Source organism: Corapipo altera, unplaced genomic scaffold (assembly GCF_003945725.1).
Source record: "Corapipo altera isolate COAL_440 unplaced genomic scaffold, ASM394572v1 22b, whole genome shotgun sequence".
NCBI lineage: Eukaryota > Metazoa > Chordata > Aves > Passeriformes > Pipridae > Corapipo > Corapipo altera.
In genome coordinates this window covers 12319075-12333036 of record NW_020884876.1, presented here as the reverse complement: position 1 = coordinate 12333036, position 13962 = coordinate 12319075, and the positions used below count along the sequence as shown (strand labels likewise).

The following is a 13962-nucleotide window of genomic DNA, read 5'->3' as shown; positions in this document are numbered from 1 at the left end:
GACTAGTGTGGTCTGATTTTTTCTAGCTGCAAACAGTATTTTGGAGTTTTTTAGAATGGTCCATGAACGTTTTATATTCAGTTTGCAGGCAGGTTAAAGAACCAAGGAGAATCAGTTAGGTAATGGCTATGTTTTGTCATGACCGCAGTGCAAATGGATAGCTGTGGCATGCTGTTCAGAGAGCACTGCTGGCACTTTAGCAATCACCTCTGTAGCACAAAGGACTGTAACAAAAAGTCAGTTATGATTCAGCAGTCACAGTAAGCAGCTGCAACGTCAGCTTGGGACAAGCAAATTATTTAGGAATCAAGCAAGTATCAGTTTCTTGCAACAGCATATCTATAATATATGATAACTGTGATTCACAGTGCAGCTTTTAAGTTTCCATTCTAACCTTTTTCATTTAAGAGATTTAAAAATTCATCATTAAAATTAGTTAAACCAAGTTCTCAAGCAAAGAATTTACGAAAGAAAATATTTACATTAATATCCTTGAGTCCAGCGAGGCTTTCAACACTGTCTCTCACAATATTCTCAAAGGCAAACTCAGGAAGTGTAGAGTGGATGAGTGGACAGTGAGGTGGATGGCATGCTGGCTGAATGGCAGATCCTAGAGGATTGTAATCAGTGGCTCAGGGTCTACTTGGAAGCCTGGCACTAGTGGTGTCCCCCAAGTTTCAGTTCTAGGCCCAATATTATTTAACTTATTCATCAATGACTTTGATGAAGGGGCAGATGCCTCCTCAGCAATTTCACTGACGATACAAAGCTGGTAGGAGCCGCCGAAACCCCAGAGGGCTGTGCAGCCCTTCAGAGGGACCTCAACACATTGGAGAGATGGGCAGAGAATTGTCTGCAATTCAACAAAGGCAAAGGCAGGGTCCTGCACCTGGGGAGGAATAATCCCAGGCACCAGTATAGGCTGGGGGCTGATCTGCTGGAGAGCAGCACTGTGGAGAACGGGGTCCTGGGGGACAACAAGCTGTCCATGAGCCAGCAGTGTGCCCTTTTGGCCAAAAAGGCCAGTGGTATCCTGGGGTCCATTTGGAAGAGCATTGCCAGCAGGTCGAGGAGGGTGATCCTGCCCCTCTACTCAGCCCTGGAGAGGTTACACCTGGAGTGTTTTGTCCAGTTCTGGGCTCCTCAGTACAAGAGAGACATGGAGCTCTGGAGCAGGTCCAGTGGAGGGTGACAAAGATGATTAAGGGACCAGAGCATCTCTCTTACAAGGAAAGGCTGAGGGAGCTGGGCCTGCTCAGCCTTGAAAAGAGACAACTGAGAGGGGACCTCATCAATGTCTGTCAGTATCTGAAGGGAGGGTGTCAAGAGAATGGATGAGGCTCTTCTTGGTGGTGCCAAGCAATAGGATGAGAAACAATGGGCAGAAACTGATGTACAGGAAGTTCCACCTGAATATGAGGAAGCATTTCTGTACTGTGTGGGTGACTGAGCACTGGAAGAGATTGCCCAGAGAGGTTGTGGAATCTCCCTCACTGGAGATACTCAAGAACCATCTGGACAAGAACCTGTGCAATGTGCTCTAAGATGACCCTGCATGAGGGAGGTTGGACCATATGACCACTGTGGTCCCTGCCAACCTTACCCATTATGTGATTCTGTGATCATCTAATCCTTGAAAACAAAAAATCAAACCAACTTTTTTGTGCTTTTTTTTTATATTTTCTCTAGTCTGAATAGAAGTTTTGCTTTTAAATTAATAAATGCAATAGGACAGACAGCTCAGCTATCCAAAAGGAACACAAAGAAGATGGACAACATTTTTGGACAATAACAACATCAAAGTGGTGGTAGCTACTTTTCAGAATTTGTTCTGTAGACTGCAGGTGAAGTGAAACCCAAGTTACAAGACTAGAAGAATCTGTTTGGAGTCAATCTCCTAAACTCTTCCAGGCTTAGCTGCAGGGATGGACTATGGTCTGTATGTGCCCACAGGGTATGGGTCTGTAAAGCAAGCATGGCAGCAGCCAGAAAATTTGCAGAGATGTTCTTGCAGCATCACCATTTTCCACAGCTTCCCCACAGACACAGAGATAGAGTCAGGCAGTGTCTTTACCAGTACCAGAACCATCCCTGCCCTCCAAGCCCCTCAGGCTGGCCTCAACTGAGCCAGAGGTGTAGCCTTTAGTTAGTGGACTGGGATTTTTTTGTATTTTTTCCCTTTTTTCCAGCGCATAGATCTTAAATTATTATTTTTGTGTGTGGTGGAGATGCAAACCTTTATAGAGAGAATGAAATCCTGGATGTTTTCAGATGACATCTGTGGAATTTCAGTTCTAGGTGTTTGCAGACTACAGGCTGAGAATAAATAGTCTCTTGCTTCTCTGCCAGCTGTGCTAACTCTTAGAAGATTTATTTATATACATCACCTAGTTAGAATACTGTCTTCTCTGCAGAAGCATTTCTTTTATGCCTGCAGACATTTCTTTATTTAGTAGGGATTTTATTCTTGATTTGGGGTTTTTTTACAGAAACACAAATCACTGCTGGAATGAAACTCAGTTAAGTTATAGACATAGTTAAGTGCAAAGGACCAAAAATAAGATACCCAAGAGGGGGAAATACTGACAAACAGTAGCACTGCCTAAGTTAAAAGGGAGTTAGGTGAGAAGGGAAATGGTATGAAAACCCCCATTGAGACTTAAATGATGTGAGCAGCTTAGGTATTGAGTCCTGAACATCACAAGACTGTAATTAGTGTCCAGGAACTGTTTTATTGTTTTTCCACTGAAAAAATACACAGAAATGATAAACGGTTGTATTCTGACACTGATGGAAAGACCTTTGCATGAAATTGAGGGGACCATTTTTCTCCCTGTGAGCGCTCCGGAGTTTTTACCCTGTTGCATCTGGCATATTAATCCATACTTGTCAGATGAGTTCCTTCAGCCTTACTTTGTTCTCCTCCTCTGTGATGATTTATTGTAACATTATGCTACCAGCATTCCAGAGGACCATGAAGTATAGTTGTCTTGGCTGGGTGGATCCCAATGCACTTTTTAAATACATTTTATGTAAAACAAATCGTGTATTATATTATTTCCAGCCAAATTAAATACAGCTGCTTCCAGAGGTAAACGGGGCACCCATTTTGAAGTAGCAACAACACTGTGTTTCACAAAACAAAAATAGAAGACATTTATATTAGGAAGATGATGTAGGTGGAGTGAAAATAACCCCAATGGAATTTTACTAGAAAGGAAAAGAGATTAATATGTCAGTTGTTGCTGAGATTGTTATGTTATTCTTAGCAAATAAGCAGTCATATCCTATCTTGTATTTCACAACTGAAGGACAGTTGGACCTCAGACATGCTGTGGTGATTCATATTTGATTGGCGTAATTGTGATTTTTGATGTCCTGGCTGATGAGAGAAGTGACTAACATGACAAATAAGACTACAGGTGGTGACATCCCACTTCCTGGAAAATGTTCAGATTAAATGCAGGACAACAGGAACTCATTACAGGATTCAAATGTTCCTGTAGTAGTTTAATATTGACAAAAGTAAAGTCTGTTCATTGGGATCAGGGTCAGTTTCATGCAGTGAGATAGACACAAAAGAAGAAAAAACAGGTTATGCAGGTGAAGTGAAACAAATAATAGAACCATTGTGCTCCTTTAGTGACACCTGATCTACTTTAGAACATCTGGAGAAACTAAGAACAGGAATTACATTTTTGTATTAGCCTAACTGCTGCATCTAGAATTATAATTGGAAAAGATGCAACTAGAGGATGGAGGTGTGCTGGCTCACAGTACAGCTAGGTGGCTCTCTTAAAAGTGCTGTCATTGCAAGCCAGTTCACCAACCACTGCTCTGAAATGTGGAACTACTCCTCTCATATTAGGGACTAATCTAGTTAAACCTTGCTTAGAGGTAATATTTATGAACCTGTCCTTTGGCATGTCCCTGCCTCACTCTGCTTTTCCATTCAGCCTGTGTCTACTTTCTTCTCACTGTGTTTATTTGAGTAATATCACATCTCTTGAAACTGACAGGTGATCTTACACACTTAAAAAGAAGGGACAGTCATTTGATCAGAGAGATGTATCTTCCTTACTGACTGAACAAAATGGCCCATGAAAAATTTTCTTTTTTTTCAAGTGCAGAAGTCCTTATTTCACTTTCTCCAATCAAGTTGATTTAAACTCCTTTATTAAAGTCTAATGTGCTGGCTTTGGCTGAGGTAGAGTTCATTTTTAGGAGAGTAGTTAGTATGGGAGTGTGTTTTGGATTTGTGCTGGAAACTGTTATCCATGTAGAGATGTCTTCCTTGCTGCTGAGCAGTGCTTGCACAGTGTCAAGGAGACTTTTCTGCTCCTCACCCCACCCCACCAGCAAGCAGCCTGGGTGTGCACAAGAAGCTGGGAGGGGACAGGGCCAGGATAGCTGATTCCTCCTCACCAAAACGATATTCCATATCGTATGGCATGAGGCTCAGTATATAAAGCTGGGGGAAGAAGTAGGAAGGGGGGATGTTTGGAGTGATGGTTTTTGTCCTCCCAACTAACCATTACACGTGATGGACCCTGGCTTTCCTGGGAATGGCTGAACACCTAGCTGGTCATGGGAAGTGGTAAATTAATTCCTTGTTTTGCTTTGCTTGTATGCAGAGCTTTTCCTTTCCCTATTAAACTGTCTTTATCTCAACTCATGAGTTTTCTCACTTTTACTCTTCCGATTCTCTCTCCCACTCCTTTGAGGGGGACTGAGTGCGTGCTTAGATTCAACTGAGGTTGAACTATTACATACAGGTATCAGTGACATTGTAACTTACTGTCTTGTAGACTACTGTTGAATGAAAATACAAAGCAAAGGCACAGTCTTAAGTGTGTGAGTTCATACAAACTTAAACTTGTCTAAATATCTTTATAGTGGTAAAGAATTATGAGTGATTAAAATTATATCAAGAATGTGTAAATGAGCAACTGATGACAGCTGATGACTCAGTGTGGTTGCCATTACTGTTGTATTCATCTCACAGCTTCTTGGTGACAGTTGCCACAATCTTACATATAGAAACATGCATCTACTGAAATATCACTGTGCCTTATTTATTCTCATACAGAAATTTTTCACTGAAAATGACAAAAACAGAGAATGAATTATTATTGGTCTTCTTGGATAGGTTCTGAGAAACTCCTCAGATGTCCATCTAGAGTCTCTATGACTTCCTTATATTATGTGTCAATTCATGTAACTAATTAATATTTAATTGATCTTCATTTAATTGCCTTTTTTTTCCCCTTTTTTTTCCTATTAAGAGTAACCAGTCTGGACATCTGTAGCCTTGCAATGAATTTGTCAACTAAGCTAAGCTACATCATTTTCTGCTGTAGAAACATGTTGTCAAGCGTTGGAACAGGCTGCCCAGGGAACTGGTTGAGTCACCATCCCTGTAGGTATTTAAAAGACATATAGATGATGCACTTAGGGACATGGTTTAGTAGTGGATTTGGTAGTGCTGGATTGCTCTTTGAGGTGCTCTTTGAGGTCATTTCCAATATAATGATTCTATGATTCTATGTTTCATTTTTCCTTTCTACATGCATTTACATGAGGTGTTCGGACTTAATTCAAACAACAGTGATGTAGCAAAAAGATATGCCACAGCTGATTCGTCTTATTTTGATAAAGATATTTAGTGCCATTTGCAAAACTAGCATTTAAAGTAGTTTTCTTTAGAAGACTGCATGAAGAGTAACAGGAGACAGAAATCAAAAAGATTCAAATACAACTCTTAATTTGTTTGTTCTAAATTCTTTGTAGATTAGTTTCACTGTGAGACTTAACTATCTAATGATGATGAAAAAGAGATGAGTGCTTAAATGATGCTATAAGACGTTCACAAAATGCTGCTTTGTCTGGTAGACTCTTAAACTCCTTTGTAAGTTCTGCAGCAGTATACACACACACACAGAGTAAAATCCTATCAAACTCCTTACCACCTGTTTTACGAGTAGAGTCTGTCAAAACTGGGTATCTATTCAAAACCATTTCCACTTGTAGGGCTTAATATGTTGACATCCATCACCTAGGGCTCAGGCAAGAAGGAAGCGACCATCCTCCTTTCTTCATCCACTATATCAGACATTCACCCAGATTATGGGAAGGGCAGCTCCGGAAGACTTGTAAAGGACTTGATATCACATCCTTGCCTTACAGTAAGTCACTTGATTGGTGGGTCTTAAACTGTTCAGACATGGGGGCTCTCATTTTGGTTGTGCTCCTCAACCTTGTGCTCCTTTCTGTTATGATAAGGTGAGTAAAAGCCCAGCAACTCACTGCCATAATTTGCAGAGAAAAGTTATGATCCTAAGAGGTTCTTCACATAGGGCAATTTATCATGCTTCTAAACAGCCACAGAATGGGCATTTTCAGCTTACATGAGTTCACCCATCTCGTCTTGCACAGCCTGCGATTTTGCTCCAGGGACATGCAGGGTTAGCGCATTCCAAATAGGAATGTAAATTATGTTTACCTTTTTTGTGCAAGGTTGCACCAGACCAGCTTTCAGAACAGCAAGTCTTCCTGACTTTATTCAATTCATGGGGAGTAACTGCAATTTGAAGTTTTGCTGCTAGTCTGGACATGTTTAGAAGGAAGTGTGATGGTTACTGAGTTTGCATAGTGGTAATAAGGATAGGAAACCCATGCTAACTGTGTTATGACCCACCCTACCAGGCAGGAGTAACTTTTGTTTTATTATTAGATCCCTTGGAGTGATTGAAAGTAAAACAATACTAGATGATCAGTGTTTGCATATATATATATATATATATATATATATGATTTGTTTTAGAACAATTTGGTTGCAAAGGAAGACAGGTATGTAGCTGTTTTGATTGTTATTATCTATAGTAACATGGCAATATAAAGAATAAGGGTATTGCAGAGTAAAACAGATATTTAACTATTTTGGTTGTAATATAGCCACCCAAGAAAAATGTGTAAGGAAAAAGAGAGAAAAAGAGAGAGAGAAAAGGATAAAGATTCATAGTCACCAGGTAGAAGTCTTCAATGAACTTGGTGGTTGTTTGTCCCTTGGGGAGTGGTGGGGGAGAGAAGCCCATGAAACATTCCATGGGTTTATATACCTTCAGAAAGCCTCCTGGTACCATCCTATGGAGGGAGGGGGGGAAACCACTTTTGCAGAGTCTGGAAGCTCTGGTTTCTGTAGTCATTTAGGTTTGGGGAGGGGGTGCTAAGAGGTCTTCTCCGGGGTAGTTGTGAGTGTGCACACAGGGGCCTCCTGGCCTGGCCCACAGGAGATAAACATCACACACCCAGAGTGTGCCACTGATCTTCTTTCGATAAACATTGCACACGCCTAAAAAGCATCACACACCCAAGACTTTGCCCCTAGGGCCTCACAAATGTAACAGCTTGTGGGCTATGGCCTCCTCCCTTCAGCAGTATCTTCAATCCCCTTGCAGGTGACTTGCACAGCTCACTCCAGTAGCGATGTTTTAAGGCAATTAAAAGAGTCCAGTTCCTCACACTGAGGTCAACAAACGTCTTTAAATTGTTTGGATGCTGAGTGCTTGCTTCCTAGTAACTGGCATCTTTAGAAAGAGCTTCCCACTATTCTGGAACAGAGTTCCTTGCAGTCATAGTCATAAACAGTCTGGAGATTTAGACCTAGCAAATCAAGGGCTTGTATTTTTAAAAAGGAACCTACTGAAATTCAAAGGGCTGCCTCATAAGAGCTTGACTTATGACAGCAATATATAAATGTACTAAGAATAATATACAAGTTCATTACAGGCGATTTTTAGCATACAATGGAATGGCCTTGGAAGAACTGAGAAACAAAGTTTTAAATAGATTTGTGTAAAGTGTCCTACCTAATACTTGGGGAATTGTGTTTTGGTGGGTCCCAAAGCAGTGGCAAAGGTCTTATTGGAAAACAAAGAGTTTTTGACTGGTGAATGAGAATTTTCATTTAGTGACCAGCTATAATATCAAGATTTTTGTTTTATCAGTTGCAATCATCTAAAACAAAATGCAATTCTTTCACTGCAGCCAAATAACTAAAGAAGAAACACTATCAGAGACTATTCTTAATATTGGTGAGGCAATTTGCTGCAAGAGTTATCTTGAATTTTTCTTTCCTAAGAGAAGGGGTTTTTTACTGTACTTTTACTGTATGGCTCTTTTTACAGTATGTTTTTTAAATATGAAAATAGCCTATCAGATAAAGTGTTTGCAAAAAGTATTTTCTAGAACAGTTTTAAACTGCATTTGCATAGTAGCAAAAGAGGTGTACAGCATTACAGTGAAAGATATGCTAGAAAATACACATATTTGCATTATTTTGGCTTCTTGTTTAATATTCTTAATCATATTTTTGCCTCATCTACAAAGTCTCATCACATAGTATTTTTACTTGTCAGGAGATTTCTGTGTTTTCTTCCAGAAAGGTGAGATTGTCATTTAGATGTTGTTCTTGAATTTGTTCTGGTTTTCTTTGTTGTACCCAGTTCCTGTGTTCTTGAATTCTAGTTTCTTGTAAAGTTATTTAGGTTTTCATGAAATCTCAATAAAAGTCAACCTTATGTGGGACACAAGCCATTTTTTAATAGGAATATGAGTGTTGTGAATTCTCATACTGCTTTAATGTTACTTGCTTTGTCCCTGCAGGTTTTAACATATTTGCTTCATGGAGAGAAAGCACATAGAAACTTATATTGCAGTGTCAGCTAAAAGTACTTCTTTTGTTCTATATCTTGCTGTCTTTGTATTCAGATAAGCATTATTAGTTCAGAGGCATTTAGTTTATGTGGATTAATAAAATTCAGGAAAGGAACTTTCAAATGAATCTTGAAAGCAAGTCAGAGTATGAATCAGACTTACTTAGATGCAGAGAATGTTCTGAAAAGAAACATTACCTTATGTTGATAATAATCAGATGTATGTTGTCCTCCAGCTTATTACAGAGTGAATCTCAGCATTTTGCAGTTAGTGTTCTATAAAAAGAATATTATAAAACTTGATTATCTTGTTTTTACAAACAAAGCAATAAGAACACCCTAGTGTCTTGATGTTTTCCAGTGAGATTTTGCTTTTTGGTGGGATAAAAGGTTATTGGGCAGCTGTGGCAATACAAAATAGACTAAGCCTATGTTCCACTACAACGTCTGCATATAAATTTGTGTGGATTGGGTTGCAGGAGGAATTTTAAAAACAAACAAAAATACAGAAAAATGTGCCCTCAGCCTATTTAGACTCCTTGATGGTAAATAACAATAAAATATATCTCTTCAAGCTATCCATAATTTTTCCTTACAATTATATTTGTTTTATTTTATAATTTGAGTCAGGTAATTTAATTAGTTATAATTTGAATAAATTCTTATGCAACAAAATAAGTAATTCTGTTTCCTATGAAATGCCAACAAAAATAAACTTCATGGAAAACAGGCCAGAGCTGGGTTTCATGGAACCTGAATAGCCTTAGATATGTTCATAGAATGAGCACAGAAAGCCAAAAGTTGTCATATCTACCCCACAAGGTGTTTTGCGTCAGGTCAGCTCCCCTTCAGGGTTATGTGCTATGCCTTTGCACAGACTTACTAGCACGGTGACACAGCAAAGCTTCCAGTCCAGGAGTTGTGCAAAAACAGCTGTGAGATGGGGCAGGTCCCCCAACATGCACATGTAAGACCTGACCCTAAAATTTAGGTAGGAATTGCTAGGTGCTTGAGAAGTATGATGACAGATTAAAATTCAGATGCCTTTCAAATGCAAAGTGAAATACTTCAGAAGGAATAATTTGAACCATTCTTGCATGCTTAGGTCATGAACTAACAGGGAAAAAAAACAGGTACCAATGTGAGCAACTGAAAGAAAATTTCTGTTCAACATTCATCATTAGTCAAAAACCAATGTGAAGAATATGCATAAAGAATATGAAGGAAAATATGATGTTCAACAGATATAAGCCTGTATCATACAGTGTCAGCAGAAAAGCAGAGTACTTTGTGCTACTACTCTATAGTGTTTGCTCAATAATGTAATAAAGATAGCATATGTTTACTAGTACTTTTCCATGTTTTAAGACTGAGAAATTAGACTGGCTAAGCTTAAAAGTTGTGTGGAATACTGATTTTTTGTTTTGCTTTGTTTAGTTCTCCGTGTTAGGAATATCATTCACTCAAAGCATGAAGAAATTAATGTTTGGGTTTTTTCTGCTGCACAGAACCTGAAGCGTGTGGCAGAGACATGGATGGATGAGTTTGCAGAGTACATTTACCAGCGACGGCCTGAGTATAGACATCTCTCAACTGGTGATATCTCTGCCCAGAAGGAGCTGCGCAAGCACCTCAAGTGTAAAGATTTCAAGTGGTTCATGGCTGCAGTGGCTTGGGATGTCCCAAAATATTACCCGCCTGTGGAACCTCCACCTGCTGCCTGGGGCGAGGTGAGGAATACACAAATTAGATCAAATTTAAATGAGTCTAATATTTTAGATTGTGGAAAATGAAGATTATTACTTCAGACTTAAGCCAGTGATCAGTAGTGTTATTATAGGAGTTCACAGTGGTTGGAACAATCCCTGAGCTATCCATTAAAATGAAAAACTCTCATGTCTTAGAACTATCACTGTCCCCCTTTATAATTCATTACAATTTTATGTCTACAGAGCATAAGATGTATGCACAATGAGGACAAGAATGAGGAAAAGAGTATGTAGCACTCATTATTGCACGTCAGAGGAAGATTTTAGGTTCAGAGAATCACCTTAGTAGAAAGCAGATCTGAAGTCAATACTTGTGGTTTTTTGCATATCTATCTATATACCTCGTCCTGTCCTTACAAGTACAATTATATGCTGGTGGAGTTAGGTTTACTCTGTTTTGCTCACATGTGCAAGTGTGACAAGTGAGGCCTGGATACTTTCCTTTTAAAAAGACTGATTTTGCTTAGCTGTTGTCTGCATTCTGTAGGTGCTGTCATGACTGAGTACCAGTAGCAGACAAATGCAGTTTCTCCTTTGATGGATGAGGGGAGGGAGAGACCACTAAAGAGAGACCAATATTTGAGCATCATTCCAGAGCAGGGGGTGAGCAAACAGCTGGCCGGAACTCTCCACCTGTGATCAAAGATATTCTGCATTCAGACCTCTCTGAAAAGCAGAACTGTAGCACACCTTGCTTTGGCAGTTTGTTTTGTGCAGAAGAAATAAGAACACAAAGAAGCAGGGACGGGAAATTACTTCCTTATCTTCACTGAAAAATTGCTGTGGCCTTTACCCTCAAGAACTACAGTGGCTTCATGCCATGGGAAGGTGGCATGCAGAGGGCTCTTTCCTCTCAAATCATTAAGATCTGTAAAGAAGGCTTTGCTCTTTCAGTGTATTGTGCTACCATTTTAAAAACCATAGTAATACCTGTACTGCAAGTTCTAGCCTTCTCTGATTTTGCTGGAGATGTTCTTAGGGCTCTCAGACAATTATCTTTCATATTGTAAACCAAAGGATGAAGTTGAAGTTTTGACTAAAACATTTGGTAAGACCAGACACACTCCTCCATATTCCCAGTGGTTAAGACTGGACCATAGACTCCTAAATGCCTCTACTGTTCTCCATAACTTCCTTTTAAAAAAGCAAATTACCTCATAGTGAGATTTTTAAAATAACTTTCTGTCGTAGTAGCAGTCCTTAATTTTTCTTTATAAGCTATCAGTTACAGATGTTCAAAAGAACTTCAATTTATATGTGTCTAACTGTTTGCTACTTCTTGGCAGTAATGAATTCCTTTGTTGTTAAAGTTTCTTCTATCTTTGATGCTGCTGTCCACACTTTGTGAGTTTAATATGTACTAGGAAGTAAGGAGTTTATCAGTAGAAGTCAGGCTGGATCAGGTTGCTGTGACAGCTACCGTGATCTTCCTTTACCATCTTCCACATGTGTCCTTGGAGGACCATCATCATGAAATGTGACAATCCTTAACTCAGTCAAGAGAGTCTAAGAGGAGGAAATTGTGATTCAGATATTCATTCTTTTCACAGCAATATTAATACAATCTTTGCATAAAAACAAGTATTTTTAAAAGTAAATCAAAGTTCGTAGCAGTGATATCAAATCTGTACTTTAAAAGCACTTATTAAGTTCTTAGGAAGCATGTGAAGACCAAAGACTCTTTTTCCTCTAAAAGGTGCTTTCTCTAAAACAACAATAAGACAAGTTTCAGCCCTACTGCTCTATTTTCTCCTGAGACTGTCACTTTCCTGTGCAGTTTTAATTAATTTGTTGGCACTTGCAAGGAACTTGAAAAAACTTGAAGGTTAATGGCTGTCAGAAGCTGAAAGAGGGAAACAGACTGTAATGTTACTGCTTTGTAAGAGTCAAGCAGCTCCAGAAAACTTGCTGATTATAAACACCAAAAGTCTGTGCCAAGACTGACTGTCGTTTAGTACCCTCTCTGCTTCCATTTGGAAACATGTTATATCTGCCAGTCTGAGAAAGGGTAAACAATGAGGTACTCAGACAATTTTGGCTCCAGTATTTTGATATTTAGCTAGTAAAAGCATGTGGTGTGAAAGCAGTCTCATAGACAGCCTCTGCTCCACTCCTCCTTTTTTTCAAACGCATTTGTTTAAAATCTGACTCATACATTTCTTGACAAAATCTGTTTATGATGGAAAAGAAGGACATTTGGAAAACAAAAAGCAATCTTTCTTGCTACTCTTGTCATGGCCTTATCTCTTCTGTGTGTTTGTGCCTTTTGTCCTTTGCAGCTGGCAGGGTATAGGTTCCCTTGATACTCTGCTCTGCCTTGTAACATCTGAGATGTGTGCAGTAAAGCAATGTAACAGTGAATCCAGACAGATTAAGGTTAGTGAGACTGTCAGTTCTATGTTTGAGTGAGGTAATTGTACTCTTCCACAGTGGAAAAAAGGAAAGTTTTCAATTACGTTTTGTTCTTATCCTTTTGAATATATTGGGAAGTGTGCTACCAATTGAAAAACAATAATACCCATCCCATTCTCTTTCTAAGACAGAATAATTTATTTGTACTGTGTATTTGAAATCCTAATGAAGTTGAAACAATAGGTGAGAATTAAACACCAACTGTTTTCTTAGGAAGTACTAATAGATGTACAACCTGAGATCCAGCATGAATATATTGTGCAGATATCACAGCTTTCAATGTCTTTAAAAACACATTTTACAGTAAATCAATCTCAGACATTGTCATTTATTTTAGATTTCATGAGTCCTATAATCAAAGTGATATGAAATATTTTTTTTTTGTTTTACTCAGTCAAAAGGGAGATATTTAAACTTGGTTTCATTTGCTGTTACATAAACTTATTATTCAGTGATTTAATGAGGAAGTGTCTCAGTCACTGCAGCAGTGCTAAGCTATAGGACCTGAAGGTACTCCTTTCTCGGTCCGAAGCTCATGGATTTTACAGAACAATTTTACAGCACTGACATGAAAATGTCCCCTATGAAATTAAGTCAAGTAGCACATTTGAAAAAAGATGAAAGCCTAAGAACTCACTAACTTCTCTTTCTGTTACTTTCTTTTTTTAAAAGTATGTCATCCTCATACCCTTAATGAGTCAGTCTCAGCCCACCGAGTGTCACACATCTGTTGTACAAAAGCGATATAACCCTACCCTGCACAGATCAGGTGCTGCACAGCTGGACTGTTCAAATTCTTTCATCAGGATCAGTGTCGCACTGAATAAGAGTCCACTGTTTCTTCAGTGAGGTCTTTGGCAGTGCTTGACTTCCTTTACCTTTGACTTTTCCTTTTTTATGGCTAACACAAAGGATAAATACTCTAAAATTATTGTGTATCAGTTGACAGGAGAGATGGCTCATTCTTCCATGGTTGATCCATTGATGTTGATGGCCCTAGGGTTGTCTGAGAATGTAAGCAGTGCATTAAAACTGGCTCCAAGAGCTGCTCAGACAAAAAAAAGCAA

At 39.0% G+C, this 13962-nt stretch overlaps 1 protein-coding gene across 3 annotated transcripts in view; it reads left to right on the top strand.

The window, feature by feature from the left end:
* Nucleotides 1-13962, top strand: part of GALNTL6 (polypeptide N-acetylgalactosaminyltransferase like 6) — a 460275-nt gene that overhangs the window by 424549 nt on the left and 21764 nt on the right. For all 3 annotated transcript variants that reach the window (XM_027635754.1, XM_027635755.1, XM_027635756.1), the window contains one exon: nucleotides 10223-10444. In XM_027635754.1, coding sequence (XP_027491555.1) covers nucleotides 10223-10444 — 222 coding nt within the window. The remainder of the gene's footprint in view (nucleotides 1-10222; nucleotides 10445-13962) is intronic.